We start from the raw sequence: 15,816 nt of genomic DNA on the forward strand, positions 1-15,816 counted from the left end.
ATGGGTCTTGACTCTTGATCCAGTTTGCCAGTCTGTGTCTTTTAATTGGAGCATTTAGTCCATTTACATTTAAGGTTAATATTGTTATGTGTGAACTTGATCCTGCCATTATGATATTAACTGGTTATTTTGCTCGTTAGCTGATGCAGTTTCTTCCTGGCCTCAATGGTCTTTACATTTTGGCATGTTTTTGCAATGGCTGGTACCGGTTGTTCCTTTCCATGTTTAGTGCTTCCTTCAGGGTCTCTCGTAAGGCAGGCCTGGTGGTGACAAAATCTCTAAGCATTTGCTTATCTGTAAAGGGTTTTATTTCTCCTTCACTTATGAAACTTAGTTTGGCTGGATATGAAATTCTGGGTTTAAAATTCTTTTCTTTAAGAACGTTGAATATTGGCCCCCACTCTCTTCTGGCTTGTAGAGTTTCTGCCGAGAGATCTGCTGTTAGTCTGATGAGCTTCCCTTTGTGGGTAACCTGACCTTTCTCTCTGGCTGCCCTTAAGATTTTTTCCTTCATTTCAACTTTGGTGAATCTGGCAATTATGTGTCTTGGAGTTGCTCTTCTGGAGGAGTATCTTTGTGGCGTTCTCTGTATTTCCTGAATTTGAATGTTGGCCTGCCCTACTAGGTTGAGGAAGTTCTCCTGGATGATATCCTGAAGAGTGTTTTCCAACTTGGTTCCATTTTCCCCCTCACTTTCAGGCACCGCAATCAGATGTAGATTTGGTCTTTTTACATAATCCCATACTTCTTGCAGGCTTTGTTCATTTCTTTTTCTTCTTTTTTCTTTTGGTTTCTCTTCTCGCTTCATTTCATTCATTTGATCCTCAATCGCTGATACTCTTTCTTCCAGTTGATCGAGTCGGTTACTGAAGCTTGTGCATTTGTCACAAATTTCTCGTGTCATGGTTTTCATCTCTGTCATTTCGTTTATGACCTTCTCTGCATTAATTAGTCTGGCTATCAATTCTTCCACTCTTTTTTCAAGATTTTTAGTTTCTTTGCACTGGGTATGTAATTCCTCCTTTAGCTCTGAGAAGTTTGATGGACTGAAGCCTTCTTCTCTCATCTCGTCAAATCATTCTCCGTCCAGCTTTGATCCATTGCTGGCGATGAGCTGCGCTTCTTTGCAGGGGGAGATGTGCTCTTATTTTTTGAATTTCCAGCTTTTCTGCCCTGCTTTTTCCCCATCTTTGTGGTTTTATCTGCCTCTGGTCTTTGATGATGGTGACGTACTGATGGGGTTTTGGTATAGGTGTCCTTCCTGTTTGTTAGTTTTCCTTCTAACAGTCAGGACCCTCAGCTGTAGGTCTGTCGGAGATTGCTTGAGGTCCACTCCAGACCCTGTTTGCCTGGGTATCAGCAGCAGAGGCTGCAGAAGATAGAATATTGCTGAACAGCGAGTGTACCTGTCTGATTCTTACTTTGGAAGCTTCCTCTCAGGGGTGTACTCCACCCTGTGAGGTGTGGGGTGTCAGTCTGCCCCCAGTGGGGGATGTCTCCCAGTTTGGCTACTCAGGGGTCAGGGATCCACTTGAGCAGGCAGTCTGTCCCTTCTCAGATCTCAACCTCCCTGTTGGGAGATCCACTGCTCTCTTCAAAGCTGTCAGAGTCGTTTGTGTCTGCAGAGGTTTCTTTTGCTTTTTTTTGTTGTTGTTATTGTTGTTGTTGTTGTTTAGCTGTGCCCTGTCCCCAGAGGTGGAGTCTGCAGAGACAGGCAGGCTTCCTTGAGCTGCTGTGAGCTCCACCCAGTTCAAGCTTCCCAGCAGCTTCATTTACCTACTTAAGCCTCAGCAATGGCAGGCGCCCCTCCCCCAGCCTCGCTGCTGCCTTGCAGTTAGATCACAGACTGCTGTGCTAGCAATGAGGGAGGCTCCGTGGGCGGGGGACCCTCCCGGCCAGGTGTGGGATATAATCTTCTGGTGTGCCCGTTTGCTTAAAATGCAGTATTGGGGTGGGAGTTACCTGATTTTCCAGGTGTTGTGTGTCTCAGTTCCCCTGCGCTTCCCAGGTGAGGGGATGCCTCGCCCTGCTTCAGCTCTCGCTGGTCAGGCTGTAGCAGCTGACCAGCACCGATTGTCCGGCACTCCCTAGTGAGATGAACCCAGTACCTCAGTTGAAAATGCAGAAATCACCGGTCTTCTGTGTCGCTCGCACTGGGAGTTGGAGACTGGAGCTGTTCCTATTCGGCCATCTTGCTCCACCCTCGGTAAGTATTATTATTATCCCCATTTTGCAGATGAGAAACATGAGGGTAACTGACTAACCCAGAGTCTCCCTGCGAGGAGTAATGGGTGGGCTGGACTTTGAAAACTGCAGTGGAGCAAGAACAGAGTCTGTATTCTTCCCACCACATGAGCTGCCCAGCACCTCTTATATTAGTCACATTCGCTTGTTCAATCTTCACAGTACTTTGAAAGAAACATGTTATTAACTTCCTCCTGCAGATGATAAAACTAAAGTTCCATGTAGATAAGTACCTTGCCTGAGGTGCCCTGGCCAGTGAACCACTCCTTCTGTTCCCTCCTACAGGGTCCTGTCAGACCCTACTGCTGGCTTTGAATGTCTACTATCCCACACTCTAGCTGGGTGACCCTGGAACTCACTCAACTTTCCTGGGCCTCAGTTTCCTTATCTGCAAGGTGGGGATTATAATAACTGGCTTATAAGGTAGTCCTGAGAGAAGTCTCCCACGTGAAGAGTCTCTAGTGACAACTTTAAAAATTGAGATTTGATGAGTTTTTTTAGAAAGAAGGTAAATCCCATTCAGGGTCACTGTTCCCCTCCCCAAGCTGTGTCTCATATGATGATTCCTAAAGCATATGAGGGGAAGGTCTCCCTTTTCCACCTGCAGGCTGAGAAGCTGCAAAATATGGCAGGAAAGTAAGGTGCATGCCAGGCCAGTGTGGCCCTTTCTGACGTTGCTCCTCTGTCCTTGCCAAAGGACTGGACCAACTCAGAGATCCCCAGAAGCCGTGGAAATCCATCCCTTCACTGTCTAACTAGAGACCTCTCTTCTTGGAGGGACTAATGCTGGGAGATAGGGAGAGACCTGGAAAAAACCTACCTGCCAAGTTGTCAATAGGATCCAAGACATAAGGCTTACAAAGCACCTAACATGGTCACACTGCAGGTGTTAAAAAAAAAAAAAAGGCTCCCTCTCCACCCCAGCCCTCGCAGAGCAGCCTGCGTGGTTTCCACACATGCACAGCTCTGTCCCAGTGTTCCAAACCAGCCCTCCTGATGCCTAGGTCTGTCTGTGGGACGTGTTCCTGGAGCAACTTGGAACTGCCCTCGGAGAGCAACCAGAAGCGTCACTTACAATACAGGCTTTTCTCAGAAAGGTGAGCAGGGAACTGTTTATATCAGCTCTCTCATTCTCTATCCTCCAGAATTCCATTTAATGCTGTGCCTTCCCATCACCACCACAGAAAAATGGTCACTTACCCACTGGCCAGACTGCCAATTCCCCAGTATTGGTCCATTTCATGCTGACACTTTTTATAAATCCTTCTACAGTTTGCCTCATCTGACTGGTCTCCACAGTCGTTGTCCCCATTGCAAAGAAGTCTGCGGTTTACACACCTTCCTAGGATAGAGAAAGAGTATTACTCACAGCCACATGGTTGGCAAGAAAGGAACTAAGAGAGTATAAGCACCTACTAGGTGCCAGACCTTTTGTCAGGCCTTGCATGCTGCCCTGTTTTAATTAGTCATCCCGTATCCAGATAGAGTGGTTATGGCACTAACAGTTTATTCCTCGATTGCCACCTCCCTCAGCAGAAGAGGTCAGGGTTGTATTCCAGAAAGCAGCAGGACAGTTTGGATTCTCTCTCCCTGGGGCTGGAAAGAGGGGGTGAGATGGGTGGGTCCTGTAAGTTGTGTGAGCTGGGCCACCTTCACTTGTAACCTCTCTGCCTCAATGTACTCACCTGTAAAATAGAAGTCATCATACCTATCCCATAAGGTTATTCAAAATCTAAATGAGTAGATAAAACAATACTGACTCCCAGGAAATGCTGTGTAAGTGTTATCAGTACTATTCATGTTTTTGAGGGCCAAGGGCACATTAACTAGTAAATATTTGCAGCGGGATTGAAACATTTAACTGTCTAATCACAATTCTTCCCACTAAACCACACTGCCTTCAACAATGTAGTCATTTGGATTATGAAAAATTATTTGCATCCCTTTTGCTTCCTTTAAACTTTTTTTTTCCTGATTGATTTCCTTTCTTATTAGTATATTGTTGGGAGATAAAGCCCATAAGACAGGTAGTCCTATTTCCTCAGATATGTCTGGTCATTTTAAACCAATGTTCTTGGAGTGTTAAAAGCAGAAAAATAACTATCTGGCCTTCAAATGTTTCTTACCAGGCATTTAAACTAAAGCCTGCCCGAGTAACCATTATGGCTTTGGTCAAAATCATGGAACACTGGCCATAATGAGTCCATGGATACACTGTAAAAAAGTCTTTCAGATTTATTGGATAGAATTTTGCATTTGCAATAGCCCCTCGAAATTGCTCCAAGAATCTCTAACTCTTTCTTGAAAAATCCCCATGCACAGTCCACATGGGTACAGTAAATGTAGAGAATTGCAACTCCCGTCTAGAAAATATGGGTCAAAATACTCTCATTTTTGCTGGAGACAGAGAAATAGAGAAGCATCTGTTTGCTTGGATTCTCTGAATGAACTGAAAAGTTGTGTTTATTTAGTTTTGCAGCAGGTTATTATTCATTTGTGTACTCCTTTCTTCCTACCTTCCTTCCTTCTGTCAATCTATCCATCTGTCCTTTTTTCTTTTCTTCCTTTTTATAAACAATAATTTTTACTGGGTATATCATGGATTAGGGATCATCTTGGACTTAGTGATGCAGAAATGCAAATGACAGGAAATATCTTTCTAAAGATTTATCAGAGATAAATGATGCTAACTGCCCTATGTAACTGTTCTAGATTTTGTCACATTCTGCTTAACCTCAGACCTCTGAGAGAGCTAGGGGAGCCAACAGTCTACAAAGAGCTCTCATAGCTATGATGTCACTTGATGCTTATAACAGACTTGTAAGGTATTCATATCACCCCTAATTTGAGGGAGCCAAAATGCAGAAAGGTTAAGGGACTTCTCCTAGTCACAAAGTCAAAATACGACTCGACCCAAGATTTCTGACTCCAGCACACATAATTTTTGTGTCTTTAATGTCAATGAATGTAATCTGAATTCTCAAATTGCCAGTAGAAGCTTTTCCACTTACCTGCTATATGAAGAAGTAACCTCTTCAAGTCTCGATTTTTAAGGTGTATAACGAGGATAATCATAACACCTACATTATAAGGTGATTTTAACAACATAATACATGTGAAAGGAGGTCAGAGATTGTAGGACAAGGAGGCCTCCTGAGCTGCCCCATGACCCTGATCTTGATCACTAGACATGGCCTGTCCCTTGGTCATCAAGAACCATTATCTCATTTCAGGTATTCCCCTCTTACTCCTACATTGATTTATACCTGTCTGTGCACACACAAAGCCTTCACATCGCACTTGACTTCTGCATGGTCTGTTGGTAACACAGTCTTCAACTTCCTTGTCAGAGAAGTTGCACGGTTCCCCATGGAACTGAGAGGGCCGGAGCAAGTAGGCATACCTGTACTGTAGTAGAGAGGAGCCAGGTGAACTAAGAGCAGAGCCTCAGATCCCAGGATACACTATGTAAATGGGTCTTGAGCCAGGATTTGGGCTCCACAAGAGCATTGAAATGTCTGATTATCATTCCCCCAGCCCCTTGTGCTCCCCCCATTATATACACTTAAGGAGCTATGTTTTGATCGGCTGTTTGCCGGATGGTTTCTTCAATTAGTCTGAGTTCTCTGAGGGCAGGGACCTTGGCCTTGATCTCTGCTTCTGCAGTGATCAGTCAAGATTTGCTGAATATGGGAAAGTCAGCCCATGCTGACTCCATGGGCTCTGGAGTCAAAGATTAGTAAATGGACTCATGTAGCCAGTTCAATAACACAAAATAAATTATCTCTCAGCTTAATTACTCTACTGGGTTGATTCAAGTATTCTCCTTTATTCCTGAAGACATCAGTATATTATAAATGCAAAAACATGAGCTGTGGAGCTACAACTGACTCTGATACTTTATAGTTATGTGATATTGGGCAAATTACTTAATCTTTATGAATCTCAATTTACCCATCTATAAAATAGGGATCATGAATTATCTAAATGTTCAGTTATGAAGTTTAAATTATATAATCTCATTATGTTGTTGGATATATAGCAGGCATTCAATTTCTTGGACTTGTTTTTCTTTATTGTTGCTTTTTAGCAGTCAATATTGCTATATCTCTACCATCTTATTCATTTATTCCAAAATGATTAAGCCACCCAGTGTTAAAAAAGGTAGGTGTTATTGCTGCTTGCTTGTTTGGTCAGTTTTACTGGTAATTGTATCCCCTAGCCTGTTCTCAAGGAGGTCACAGATGCTGGAGTTGGGCCCCAGGCAGTTGCGGCACAGTGCAATGAGTGCCATGACAGGGGAGGCAGAGTGCTCCGTACGCTCATCGGGAGTCCCTCATGCAAACTTAGGAGAAGCCCAAGTGGAAGGCTTTGGAAGAACTAAGTGACACCTCAGCTGAAACTTGACGATTGAGTAGGAATGTCTGGCAGGTGTGAAGAACTGGCGAGAGTGGGGCACAGAAGAGTGATATGGGTGGAGGAAATTCCTAGACCAAAGCTGAGAGGACTAGAGAAGGCATCCTATGTTCCACAAAACATTAAAAAGATTCATCGTGGCTGGATAGAAGAGCACAAGTAGGAGAGTGGCCAGAGTGGGAGGGAGACATAGACAAGAGCAGATAACACAGGGCCCTCCAGGCCTTGGGAAAGTGATTACAGGATTTTATCCTGGGGCAATGAGAAACTGCTTCAGAGGAAGAAAGTGATCAGATTTGGGTGATTTCCAAATGTTAGGTGCAGTCAAGATTTTAGTAAACAAAAGAGCACAGGAGGCAAGCCAGGATAGCAGCCCCTGCTTTGCAGGATGACATTAATGAGGCATAGTTATTACTTGTATGACATCTATACTTGGCCCTTGGAAATCCAAAAAAAGAAATGTAGATAACCATTCACCCGTGCCCTTTGTACTTGCAGAGGGTCATTCTTTCTGGAAGGCAGAGTCTGTCAGGACAGGGACAGGGCTTGCAGAGAACACTGTGGAAAAAAAAAACTAAAAAGCTCCAGGCTCCAAAGGCAAAGTGGGCTGGAGGAGTGTGGAAGTGATGGAGGAAATACATCACCCAATCTGACTTGAGAGGCTTTGCTGAGCCCCCAGGCAGTGACCCTGCAGACAGGGATGATGACCAGCTGAGGGAACGTCTGCAGAAGTTTCTGAGAGAGGAGCTCTGGCTGCCAGGCTGACTCATGCTGTCTTCCTAGTTTATGGTGCGGATGAAGCAATTATCCAGATAATTGGATCAATGCTGATAACTTCAGCAATAAAACCTACTTTGGGAACTGAATGATCCTGCTTGGCTCTCTCCATTGATCCAATTAACTGCGTGATTGTCCTGGGCCTACTTCCACAGCCTCTTTAGAGTCTAAGCCCATAGCTGATTTGGTTTCCCAAGGATCTGGTGAAATAGCAACCATTCTCTTTTCTCTGGCATATCTATTGTTCTCAGAACTAGGATCCTGGGTCAGCCCTTCTATGACAAAGGAGGCTGAATGACAGATATTGCAGAAACTGAATGTGTTCACTGGTAGCACCCTAGACAAGGAACACTGGACAGTGGCCTGAGTTCGAGGCCTGCATTTACTACTAGGTGAACTCAAGAAGCCACTTACCTGCTCTGATTTCCTGTTTATCTATCTGTTTAACAGAAAGTGTAACAACAACCTTCCCTTCCCTATAGAGATATCAGAAAACAGAACAAGATCAAACACCACACATTTATGAAAAACCTATTCTGTGCCAGAGATTGGTCTACACATTGAAGATACAGAATTGAATCAGCCTTCACAAGTTCACTGTCTAGTGAAGGTGAAAAATAAGCAGCGTGATGTGATAAATGCTAGGATACAAGAGTAATAAGGGGCTATTGAAGCTCACAAAAGATTGCTTTATCCAACTGGATGTAGGGCTGAGGAGGAGTCAAAAAGCTTTCTCAAAAGAGGCAGCTCCTGAGTAGAGTTTCAAATTGTGAATAGGTGTTAGCCAGTGAAGGAAGTGGGAAAAGTCACCCCACCTGAGAAAGCAGCATGAAGAAATGCCCAGAGAGAGTGAAGGCCAGAGTCATACAAAGGTCCAGTGTGCTGAAGATATAAGCTAGGTCATAGGGATCCTTGAAAACCATGATCCTGGACGTGATCCTAAGTATCATCGGTAGACTGTGAATGGTTTCCAAGTGGGCAAAGACAACTCAGACATACACTGTGATTGCTTCCCCTGTTTCATGGTGAAAGATAGATTGAAAGAACAGGTTCAAGGCAGAGAGTCTAATTAGGAAGCTGGTAGAGTGAGAAAGGCTGGGTGTGCTTGGAAAACACTAGAGAACCAAAGGAAAGAACTTATTGCTGCTTGGAAGCACGGAAGGAAAGGATGCTTTAATTAAGTTAGCTGACATTTATTGAGGGCCAGCTATGTGCCAGGTACTGTTAATAATGGCTCAGCCAATCTCGCTGGGGACAAAGGCTCCTGGAGGCTTAGAGCTGTCCCAGGCCTGGTTGCTTACCCTTTTCTTCTGACAGGGGTCACATGTGGTCCAAGAGGACCAACTAGACAGCTCACAATCAATGGGCATCAGGGTAACATCCACACTCCGCGTCTGTCTGCTCTTAGCAAAGCTCTTATTGACTGCATTTGACTCAAAGGAATGTAGCCTTTCACCTCTAAAAGTCACCAGGAGAGAAGAGAGTCACATGTCAGAAGGGAATTAAGTATACATCCAACCATCTATTTGTACATTCAATAAAGATATATTTGCTCACTTGTGCAAGGCTGTTAGTTTATCATTCCAGGATAGGTTAATCCAACAAATATTTATTGAATATGTAGTAAGCACCTAACATTATGGCTAGCTCTCATCAAAAGAGTATTGAACTTGGATCAGAAGACAGTCCATTAGCAGCTGACTGGTCGTGGTCTGGTTTTATAACCTGTATGAGCTTCACTTTTCTCATCTATATAATGAGGATAATCAAACCTGCCATGAAGGCTATTTTTAGGATTAAAAATGATAGCACATGGGAAAACACTATAAACTCTAAAATGCTACAGCTATGCAAGGAACACAGCCACAGCTAGATATATGATCTTAAGCAATTTACTCCCCATCTCTGGGCCTCTGTTTCATCCTCTGGAAAATCAGAGGTTTGGACTAGATTGTCTTTAAGGTATCTGTTCATGTTAAGAGTCTATGAAACATTTGCTGAGGACTAACTCAGGGTATTGTCCTACAGGGAATACCTAGAGATATAAGACCAAGGTTCTGACTTCTGGAAGTCACAGTTTAGCTCAGAGTAGGAAAAGAGAAACATGTCTCACGTCCTAGCTCTATGGGACTTTATCCAGAGGGCAAGGATTTCCATCATGCAGGCCGCATGGCTGGAGCTGTGCAGGTCCAGTGGGAGTCAGGAGAGCCTGGTGGTAGGGACACAAGGAGGAGGCTGGCAGCAGCAGTCCCATCGAGTGGTATAAGCCTGAATCATGGCAATGGTTGGGGAGAGAGGATGGGGAGAACCAACATATGAGATATTTCTCATGTGGAATGGATGGAAAGTGATGGATAATTGGATGGTGGAGGTAGGGTGTTAAAGGAAGGCCTTTTAAATGGATGCTGGTTTCCCATTTGAGTGTGTGGGTGGTGGGAAACACAGCAGAAGATAAATCTTAATGGGGAAGACGTGAGTTTCGGGTGGGGCATACTGAGTTCCAGGTGCCATGAAACACCTATAGAGACTCATTTAGTAAATAGTTCCTATATGGGCTTGGATCTCAGGATGAGAGATTTGTGCTAGGTACAGATCTGATCATGAAAAGCTATGGAAGAGGAAGAGATGGTTCTTGAGAGAAGTGAGCAAAGGATAGTTATTCTTGGAAACCTCAGCACCACCAGCAGAGAGAAGGCAATTCTTTTTGTTCATTTCCTGGAGCACATTGGGTTATGAGTGAATGAATGAGGATGCTAATTAACTTGCCTGGGACTTCAGTTTCTTCCTCTATAATATGAAGAGTGTATGATGATTCTTATTTTTTCTTACAAATGAAAGAGTGCATTGCACTGTAAGATTCTTTGTAATTTGTGTTCCTTTCCAAGGCACAAAAGGAGATGGGAAGACAAAAGGAATAGAGGTTTTGTTGAGCACCTATGACAGACATGTCAAGGCTGTGCTCAATGGCCCAGCATCACCCATGCTACCTCCTTCTATTTTCACAGCAATGCTGCAAGGCAGCTGTGGAGCACTGCCACCTGGGCAGATGAGGGAAGTGGCCCAGAGAGACAGTGACACGTCCACCATCATGCAGCTGGTATGCAGTGGTGTTAGGATCTGAGCCAAGGTCTGTTAATCTCTAGAGTATATATGGGCTTTTTCCGTTGCCCCATGCTGCCTGAAAGGAAACAGGGCCAGCATTGACTCCACCAATCTCTTCCAACCTCTATGTAAGGCCTCTTTCATTCCCATATCCAGGATTGAGTCATTAGGGAGAAGAGCATCACGTAGTTTTCACCGTCTCATATACACAGGATGTCACTCCCGACAAGGTCATTAACAATACGTTCTCACTTGGCAAAAGTCCTAAAAAGAGGATAATATTAACTACAGTGAAATCCGTGTCCATGACCGCCCCAGAGACCAGCAAAAATCAATTGCCTAGTAAAGTTGGATCTTTAATGAAAGGTCAAAGACTACTGGAAACCACAGGTGGATACTTTAAAATGGTTACTTGAGGCGGGATGCTGCACACCAGTGGGGGGCTTCAGAATGTGTTCTTATTTACTAATTTGACCAGGTTTGACAAACCAATATTGTCTGTGATTTGGCTTCTCCTAAGTATGTATTTGACAGCTCTGCAGGGTACCCTTTTCCTATTTCAACTACAAAACAGTTACATTGCGTTTTTAGCAACCGAGACAACTCCAGAGCCACAGTTGAGACTGAGCGAATAAGTAATGTAACACTAGCTATTAAGAGTCACAATTATTTTCCTCTCTGAGATTTGAAAGCCTATTAATGGGCAAGATGATCACTTACAGAAAGAACTTGGTAAAAAGTAGTTATATCCACCACATCTCTCATTTTTGCACCCAATTTTCATTATGGAAGGTGACAATATAATGAAGTAATCAGCTGAATAAATAGTATGTTTGTAAATTACATCGGATGAAATGTGTGCGGTTTATTAGTACTACAAAATGCAAATCTGAAAGAAAGGCTAGCATTAAATCGCATCTTTAATTCCTGGGACTAATGAGGAGCCACATAAATTCTAGGCTCCATCAGGGCCTCTATGTGTGGGAACAACACAAGCCTTTCACCCCTACGAATTTCTATAGAAACAAACCTGATGGACATTTTGACCTACTGACTAAACTTCTGTCGTTAAAAATCCTCTGTATGCTTTTAACATTGAAAAATTAAACAGGCCGAGAAAAGATGCTTTTAACATTGAAAACTTAAACAGGCCGAGAGAAGTACAAGAAGTAATATAATAAACACCCATGTACTCACATCCAGATTGGCAACTGTTCATACTTTGGTACACTTGCTTCAAGTCTTTTTTTTAATTTTTAATTTTGACATCTGCATTTTACAGCAGTCTCAATTTTGCTCCCCCCACCTTACCCCTAGAGGAGCTATTGCCATGAATTTGGTGTGTTTCCTTCTAGTCTCTTTTAAATAATTTGACATCTATAGACTATCTATAGTATTGCTTGTGTGTGCTTTATTCATACTTACACATATGATTCTACAACTTGCTTTTGTTAATCGACATTGCATTTCTGAAGCCTATCCATGTTGATTCATAAAGAGATCTAGTTCATTTCTTTTTTCTGGATGTTCTATTATATGAAACGCATTGCATTTATTTTATTCCTTTTCCTTTTGAGGAACATTTATATTTTCCCAATGTTTTGCGATTGCAAATAGAGCTACAGTAAACACCCTTGCTCAGGTCCTTGAACATGGGTCCCCTCTACTTAAGGACTGGTAAGGGGTGTCTTTCCTGGGGATGCAGAAAATGCTGTAGCCAGCATTAGGACACATTTCACCGGGCCCAGGTCTCCCACTCTCTTCCTAACAGGCGTCTCTGATCAAAATAAAGATGGATCCATCCAGTACAGCAGGATTGGGTCAGCAGTAAATTGCAAGCCATCAACTTATATAGATGGGGTGCATCAATATATTTTGGCTTTCGGTAGAAATGCCCTGACACAACAACTTTCTTGTCACACACAATTTGTTAAGCAGCTGCATCCCCTTTGCAAACAGCATCCTTTTTCTTTGCTAGAAGGGGCAGCTTCTGGGTGGCAGGTTTTCAATTTCTCTTCTCTCTGTTGTTTGCTGTGGTAGACATGAAATTTAAAGCAACATCTCAAGGCAACAAATGTGTGGCCCAGAGATGGAGAAATGGCACGGGAGGCCAGCAAGTCAGATACACAATGTAGGGGTTGGAGGATGGGTTGGGGCGGGGAGGGGACAATGCATTAGTGAGAAGCAGAAGGATGCAGAGAGAGTGCAGGGATTTTGAGACCTGAACAAAACTGGATTTGAATCCATAGTCAGCTATTTGTTAAGTGGGTAGCCTTGGGACACTTATGTTTTCTGTTTCCCTCTCTGTGAAATGGTAAACAGTAGCACTTACCTGGAATAGCTGTGAAGATTATAGCTAATGTTTCCAAGTGGCTGGTACAGAGTGGCAATACATAAATGATAGGTCTTATGACACAGTGAATATGATTTCATTATCTGACTTGATTACAAGAGTAAGTAAAAGCAAAAAACTCTCTTGGCCAATACGAAGGTGGTCTCAGCATTTTCTGTCCCAGAACCAAAGACTATTCTTTTACTTCATGGATGGAATTCCAATACCTGCCGTGTTCAAGACTGCCTCATGGGAATTATGAGTGGATGTCAGAACTACACCTGGATTCAGGTAAGGGTTTGAGACTCACCACACATGCATGAATCTTTTCTTGTCACTGAGGATCAGTTTGTTCTCCTACATAGCAAGAAGGAGAGATTACAGCCACCTCATGACATTGTGGTGATGATTAAATACAATTTCTCAGGCTGCACCCTAATCAACAATTTGCCCCTCCACTCCCTACCTCAGAATGAACTTCCTAATATATAAATTTGATCGTGTCACTCCTTTGCTTCAACCCTTCAATGTCCTCCCATTGCATTGCGGCGAGGATACGGTTCACGCTCCTTAGCTGGTAGTTCTGCATCCCCTAACTCTGCCCATGACCTGATGCCTGCTCACTCCTACTCTATCTCATCCCTCTCAACTCCCTGCTGGGACCTGTGCTCAAGGCCCACTGTAGTGTCTAGAAGCTTCAGGAGCAAGCCAGCTCTCTCACACTCATGCACAGTTGCCTGTGCTGCTCCCTCTACTGGCACACCTTTCAATCCCTTAGCCATTCGGCAAACACCCAGTCACCTGTAGAGATTCAGTCCTAGCACTCTCTCTTCTCGAAGCCTTTCCAGGCTCCATGCCCCGCAGCGCTGATCATTCCCTCCTTGTTTGCTGGCTGCCCCTGTGGCATCTCTTGCAATGGTACACACAGCATGTGCTCACATGTCGGCATTCTTTGTGAGAACATAGAGTCATCTCTGTATCCTCAGAGCCCAACAGAAATCTCCCCCCAGGGGCACAGTGCTAGAGATAGGTTTGCTACAGTTCCCTTAAGTCCTCCATTCCGGAGACATTTTCTTGGGTCTTGAATGCTTCTCTGTGTACACACAGTACACACAAGGAAGGTTTTGGCAGCTTAGTTATTCTCTGGGCTAAATGGAGATTCTTGATCATCCTAATAGCTGTTACTTATTGAGTGGCCAATGGATAGTGAATGAATGCTCATCATGCTGTGGTTCCTAATGGCAACTCAACAGAACTGAGACCAGAGGCTGTGTCCCATGGGTAGGAGGTATTCCTCACACAAAGTGAAAGGTTTATTCAGATCTCATTTTTGGACTAAGTAAAAGGAATGGAATTACAGTCCCTCTTCCCACAGGAGTGTTTACATGGAGGCCGGGGACACATGCATGCTTCAACATCTCATGGTAGGGTTTCTCATGCACATGGAGTGTCCCCAGATTGCTACGTCACTGGCTCTTCTATCACTGGAGCCCAAGTTTGAGCTCCCACTAAGACATTTTCTTTAGCTTGTTTTGCACCCTATTAATGGAGACTAACAATAATGAAGCAAATCAGTTAGCATTTAACTGCTGGGAACATTGTGGGGGGTGGGGGGTGGGGGGAGAGAGAGAGTGTGTGTGTAAGAGGAGGGTGGGAAAGAACCTGAGAATCTGAAGATTTGAGGTCGATGAGTAGGTAGAGTGGGTCAATCTCATTTATTAAAATCATCTCATGAATTGGCTCTTTTTTCCTCTGTACGTAACTTTTTTTTCATAAAGAATCACATGGAGGCTTTGTTCAGAATACAGAACAAATATCCTATTCTTCTCAGCATGACAAAATACATTTAAACATGCCAGTTTCTTTTTTTTTTTTTTTTTTTTTTTTTTTTGAGACGGAGTCTTGCTCTATCGCCCGGCTGGAGTACAGTGGCCGGATCTCAGCTCACTGCAAGCTCCGCCTCCCGGGTTCACGCCATTCTCCTGCCTCAGCCTCCCGAGTAGCTGGGACTACAGGCGCCCGCCACCTCGCCCGGCTAGTTTTTTGTATTTTTTTAGTAGAGACGGGGTTTCACAGTGTTAGCCAGGATGGTCTCGATCTCCTGACCTCGTGATCCGCCCGTCTCGGCCTCCCAAAGTGCTGGGATTACAGGCTTGAGCCACCGCGCCCGGCCAAACATGCCAGTTTCTTACAGGAACTTTTGTTGAAATCAGCCGCTTGGTTCCACAATAATTTGAAGAGAGTTGATGATAGTATGTTAACAGATGCATGCAAATTGCCTCAAGAGACCTTCCTCATTCAATAGACATGCAACAAAAAGATGGTCAGCATCATGTGGCTGCACCTTCCCTGTCATATTATTGATCAGCGAATTATTGGTAACTGTCACGTACCTGGAGCCAGGCAAACTGAGACAGCCTAGGGCAGCACAGAGAAGAAATAGCTCCACCAGCACCCTCCACGCCAATGTCCTGGAATTCTTCATTTTCCCAATGTGACAGGAGATGCCACAGAGGCTGCTAGACCCATGACAAGTCTGTGCTGTGAGTGTACTGTCAGCTTCTGTCCCCAGGAGCAAATAGCTCTGCAAAGTAAACAGAAAGCCACTTGTGACTGGAAACTCAGACTTTGCACAGACCAAAAACTTACCTGTCACTCTGGAAACCAACCAGAATAATGAAAAATCTGTAGCAGCATGGTGTTTATTCCTTTATAACTTTGGGGTAAGCTGCTAAGCAGACAGGCTATTAGTGAGGCTGCAAGGACTGTGGGCTCTAGGTCCAGACAGCCTGTGTTCAAGTACATTCTCTGTCACTGACCAGATTGGTGCAAAAGTAATCGCGGTTTTTGTCATTGCTTTAAATGGCAAAAGCCACAATTACTTTTGCATCAACCTAATAGCTTTGGACTATGGGCAAGTTGCTTTACTTCTGTGCCTCATTTTC

At 43.9% G+C, this 15,816-nt stretch overlaps 1 protein-coding gene across 1 annotated transcript in view; it reads right to left on the bottom strand.

Annotated features, from left to right (window-relative positions):
* Positions 1-15,463, bottom strand: part of C8B (complement C8 beta chain) — a 44,572-nt gene extending 29,109 nt beyond the window's left edge. Inside the window, exons 1-4 of the mRNA XM_033225040.1 lie at positions 15,265-15,463; positions 8,739-8,895; positions 5,511-5,652; positions 3,445-3,586 (exon numbers count right to left, since the gene is read on the bottom strand). Coding sequence (XP_033080931.1) covers positions 3,445-3,586; positions 5,511-5,652; positions 8,739-8,895; positions 15,265-15,356 — 533 coding nt within the window. The 5' untranslated portion in view covers positions 15,357-15,463. The remainder of the gene's footprint in view (positions 1-3,444; positions 3,587-5,510; positions 5,653-8,738; positions 8,896-15,264) is intronic.
* Between the last annotated feature and the right edge of the window lie 353 nt (positions 15,464-15,816).

The sequence above is a fragment of the Trachypithecus francoisi genome, unplaced genomic scaffold, assembly GCF_009764315.1.
Source record: "Trachypithecus francoisi isolate TF-2019V2 unplaced genomic scaffold, Tfra_2.0 Lachesis_group12, whole genome shotgun sequence".
Taxonomy (NCBI): Eukaryota; Metazoa; Chordata; class Mammalia; order Primates; family Cercopithecidae; genus Trachypithecus; species Trachypithecus francoisi.